Below are 5,287 nucleotides of genomic sequence, written 5' to 3' on the forward strand. Positions count from 1 at the left end.
TATTAATAACTGTCTATTTAGATTTTACATATCTTAGCATGTTTTAAGTAATGTTTTATTTTTATTATTAGACAATTTTCAATATATAATAAATTTAATTTTTAAAAATTAAATCGACAATTAATATATAATAAATTATTTATTTTTTAAAATTAATTTTATTTGTTTTATTTATTTTAGTACATCGAGTTAAACTAAATAAAAAATGAGAAATTTAAATTTAAAAATTATATATTTTTCTTAAAGTTAATGTTTATTTCACGTAGTCCCTAAAAAAATAAAATATATCAATCAGAAAAAAAATATGGTTTTAGTTTGTTAAATATAATAATCTCAGCTAAACTTGGACATAATATCAGAATATATATATATATATATATATATATATATATATATATATATATATATATATATATATATATATATATATATATATATATATATACAATTTTATGTGCATGTTATGTTTTTATAATAATACCAATGCGTACCTATTTGACTTGACCTCAAAAATAAAGTTCGCCGTGTTGCCACAGAGCGGCGCGAGAGGCTAAAAATGTCCTTCTTCACAGCTACAAGACGAACTTTATCCTTGAGAGAGGATTGTCTTCATTTACCTCATTATTAATGTAAGTAGCGTCCAGTGAACGGGCACGTAACTTTACTAACAATCGACTTATAGCCTACTGCTACCAATGCGTTTCCGTCGAGCCTGTCCGAGAGAGCTTTCACAGCCTCTGAATGAACATTAAAAGCGCCTCAGTTTTGGAAGGACGCACTCTTTATGGCTACATAAATGAATTTTAGGTTTTTCACACCAGCACGTTCCCTTTGTCTGCCGCTTTCGAGGCGCCCGAGCTTCGTTTGATGTTCGAGTGGAAAAGTTGGCCGCGCGCGCGGCGCTATGTTTAAATGCGCTAAGTTCTTATTAAAAGAAGCTTTCGCTGTAGTATGTGGGAAACTATACAGAGGGAGCGAGAGTTCCTTGGCCGCGTTCCCGGCCCATCTGCAGCCCGGGCTTGCGGATTACTGTTTGTTAATGTTTCAATCAGCTGTGTGCCGAGGAATGTGGAGCGATTTAACCTGAACTTCCCCAGGTGTGCGGCGGCGCCGCTCAGTCTGCGCCCTCCCCTGCCCTTGGCACAAAGCGATCACACAAACACAATCACACACACTGGCCGAGCCGCACATCGCGAGGCCTGCAGCTGCGCGCATCACACCGCAGGGAAATGAGAAAAACATTGCACCAGGGAGACGGAATAAATCTTATAACGAACGGCCTTTTTCTCGGAAAACACTTAACCCTTCCGCCGCCCGCCTTTTAAATACTGGGATGCGTAAAAACGAGCGGAATTATAGAGTTTAGAAAGAGTTAGCGAACATCACCAGCTAAAAATAACCATAATAATAAATAAAGTGGTCTTTAACTAATTAAAATTACTTAAACGTTTACATTATTTTAATTATTAATTTAAAGGGACATTAATTACCATCTCTTAATCCTATATATATATATATATATATATATATATATATATATATATATATATTTTTTAATGTATATATATATGTTCTTCTACAATGTTTTTGCTGTTATTTTATAGGATATTTGTTACTGTTAATGTATTTATCAGATGTATCTGTAGATGAAATGTCACTATAGACAAACTGGATGTGTTTTTTTTTGTTTTGTTTGGGAACATCGGTTAAAAGCGGTTTATTAAAACTAAAATGGAAAGTTTTAGGTTTTGTTTGGACTAAAAGTTACAGTCCGAAGGGATAAGTTCGCTTTCGGTTTAATTAGCCCGAATCAAATCAAGCTGAAGATGAGAAAAGTTGAACTGCAATGACTAGACTGCCAGGTTGTATGTAACACGATAACATATTGAACCTTTAGCTTTAACGCGTTAACCGGGTTAAGTGACCTCTGACCTCGTGAGACCAACTCATTTTAAAACAGCTAAACTTTTTCTTTTAAAGTACAAAGTAAACAACTTTCTCAGTCCGTCCCAACTTCCATTCATTCATCCCCCCCCACACACACATAGATAAAACAAGTCCGAAATGAGTCTCATTTTCTTGTTTTAATTAAAAAAACAATATACATTGTAAAAAACACAATAAGGCATTCGCGTCGTACGTCATTGTAATATACAATACATTCTTTCGCTCAGTAATCTGAGAAAACTTTACAACAAAATAGACATTTTTTTTTCTGAAGAGTTATCAAAACATCGGAGAAACTTTGACCGAAAGGGAAATGCACGAACTATTAAGTGAATAGTCGCCATGGATTCCACAGCTGACACACACACACATCGATTTGTTTGGGAAGATCTCGGAGAGACCGTCACGCTTCGCGTCTCGTGACAGTTTCGCGACTCTCCGCCGAAAGTTGTTTTCCTCTACGACAGGAGAAGGAGAAGGAGCTTCTCCCAACAACACAGTTCAAGGCGTCTCGGCGGCTCTGCTCCCGTCGTCGCCTCCAGCCCGAGCGCCTCCGTTGGTTCTTCGCGACGCTTCTCGATCGGTCGACGTGAAACCGGGAGCGTCGGCTTTAACGGCACATGATTCGGTCATCTGAGCAGCCGTTCTGCAAGGCAAGAGGAAACATTGTGAGTCGGCTCGTTTTTACGTACACGCCGGTAACAAGATCACGTCGTTTATTTGAGCGCGGAAGGTCACGCGTTTTAATATTTACCTCGACAGAAATGCTGGCCAGTTCCGCGTTCAGAGTCGTGAGGGGAGTCCTGGGAGCGGAGCTCTGGTTCTTCTTGCTTTCCAGCTCCACCTGCAAGTCCCAGATGTAATCAATAACGTGCTGCAGGATCTCCACCTTGCTGGCTTTCTTGTTGGTCGGCAGCGTGGGCACCAGTTCTTTCAGTTTGCTGTAGCAGCTGTTCATGTCCTGGAGAAACATGGTCATCTGCTCGTCCAGCAGCGGGATCTTGCATTTGGAGATGGCCAGGCTCTGGTCGGAGAGACAGCGGACGACGTCCTCCCCTCCGACTTTGCCGCTCTTCAGCGCGCAGGTAGGTCCCACAACTTTCATTTTGGCTGTAAAGGCTGACGGTCAAGTCAAAAGAGATGAGCTGAGGCGGTACGCTCGTAGTCCTTTAGCGTCTTAGGGCGTCGAGAGTGCGATGACAGTTCACCACATGCTCACGGAGCCGAGCCGCTCGGTATTTAAAGGATGTAGGCGCTTGTGGGCGTCACCAAACACTCGTGTTTGCGGGCTTGGGCCAATGGGGTTCCACCGGAGTCGCCCGCTCAGCCAATGGCGGCGCGGCTCTGTTATCGCAGTTACAATATTCTTGGGGGATGGTGTTACAAATGGAAACAAATGTGTGTCTTCTGCGAATGATCTGTGGGTATCCAGCTGTCCGTGCACTCCACAGGTGAAGCAGACAGATCAAGAGGAGGGTGGGGGTGGTCGAAGATCAACAGGCAACAGTTATTACTTTCAAATGAAACATGCTTGCTTCGTATGTGGGCTGCTTTAAGAAACAAAGCGCACTGTAAAATGTTTCATCAGCATCTTTGTTACCATCCATTTACTGTTTGTCACAGACATTACTGTTATTTCTGGGCGAATTAGGGACTTTCAGCACGTGTCTGAATGTAGGCCAAGATATTTTCTTTACTAAATGAATAATAACAACATAATAACTATAGGTAATGATAAAAATGAATATAGTACGAATTTTGTAGGACGTTAACAACCTGAACGAAAAATCATTCATCATTTGCTGTCTTTTAACTTAATGACCTTGACATTGTGAGTGACAAAGGGATCAAATCTGGGATTATTTTGTCACATGACAACAAAATGGTTTCAGGCATTTTAGTTACGCCACAGTAGCGTTTACTTCACCTGCATAGTAATATTTCACTTACATTACACTTTTTAAATAAACCTTTTAAAGAATGCTGCGCCAAACTATTTGTAGTTTATATAACAACGGGTTGCTTTGCAAGAATTCCAGACTTTTAAAACTTTCAGTTATTTTTAAACGCATTTTAAACCCAAAAGTTATACATTAATGCACCGTTGCTTAATATCCAATATTTGTTTTGTGGTTTGTACAAAATATGCTAAAATCGTGGTGCAATATGAGATCGCATATTTCAGCACAAAAGGCGTTTACTGTTGCTTAATAATACCTTTACACGCTTGGGCTAATGCAAACCTTTTCCCCAGCTTAAAACTATTTTATACCCATATATAAACTATCTCTAGTCCGCTAACCAATACTAAGCGCATCGCTTGCATGGCGCTGAGGTTCACTGTGCGATCTCATTTTTATTCGAGCGCGTCTCTTTCCGTTCCGTCCGCCGCGGATCGCCCCCGTCCGTCTTCCTTTGAACGCGTCTCCTCGCGCAAACTTCCAAATTCCTTCGTACGCGCGCGTCGCCTTGAGCGCGTACTCACTCGCTCGCATAACTTCGCATCGCCGTGCTCTGATTCTTCCCCCAGATTGTCCAAACAAACCCAAGCAGACTGCCGGGCGCCAGCGCCGTGACGTCACCCATTCATTCGAGCCTTGACGCCTGTCAGCCTGGCGCCGAGCGGGCGGTCTCTATAGCAACAACAAACAACAGGCTAGCATCCCTCCGCTCTCCCCCATTCACCTGCGCGCTGCGGAATCCTGAGAACAAACTGGTCAGCGCTCATTTATCACTTCAAACCTCTGATGCGATTACCGCTCCGCGCACCTGCAAACCGCCATTGTCGCCCGCGAGACTCTTGTAAAGACACAAAAGTGAGAGACAAAGTGAAAAATAGCCTATTGAGCCAGAGGGGCTTTTTTTTTTTTTTTTTTTTTTTTTGGAGATTCAAGAGACCCTTTTATTTTATTGCAATTTTAAGAACGGTTTTCGAATATAACAGTGGTTATTTTTGACGTTTAATTTTAATTTTACGTTTTATTTATTTATTTTTTTTACTTTTTTTATATTTGTTTTTGGCGTCTCAAGAATAGGAATACGTGCGCTTTTACGTTAGGCTAATTTAATAGCGAAATAATAATAACGTAACATGCAAAAAGCCATTTTGTTGGGACGGGAATATTCTAAAACGGAACAAATTCGCGATTAAATAGCCTAGCAACGTGTTAAAAAAAAAAATTATTAAAAACTATTTATTTTTGAAATGACGCCCGACTGCACGTGCACGGACGCGCGCGCGTTATTTATTTATTTTACGGACGGCTCGTACACATAGCTGTGCATCCTGCGGGAGTTTGAGGGACTGGAGCGTTTCTGGCTCGGTCACAGCTGAGCGGGG

At 40.9% G+C, this 5,287-nt stretch overlaps 1 protein-coding gene across 1 annotated transcript; it reads right to left on the bottom strand.

Moving 5' to 3' along the window:
- Positions 1-2,065: 2,065 nt before the first annotated feature.
- On the bottom strand, positions 2,066-3,173 carry id1 (inhibitor of DNA binding 1, HLH protein). Its single transcript, XM_043252105.1, has 2 exons — positions 2,702-3,173; positions 2,066-2,593 (listed from the first exon to the last, which is right to left on the bottom strand). The coding sequence occupies exons 1-2, from the start codon at positions 3,050-3,052 to the stop codon at positions 2,558-2,560; spliced, it is 387 nt and encodes a 128-aa protein (XP_043108040.1). The 5' UTR covers positions 3,053-3,173; the 3' UTR covers positions 2,066-2,557.
- Between the last annotated feature and the right edge of the window lie 2,114 nt (positions 3,174-5,287).

The sequence above is a fragment of the Puntigrus tetrazona genome, chromosome 11 (genome assembly GCF_018831695.1).
Source record: "Puntigrus tetrazona isolate hp1 chromosome 11, ASM1883169v1, whole genome shotgun sequence".
NCBI classification, from domain to species: Eukaryota; Metazoa; Chordata; class Actinopteri; order Cypriniformes; family Cyprinidae; genus Puntigrus; species Puntigrus tetrazona.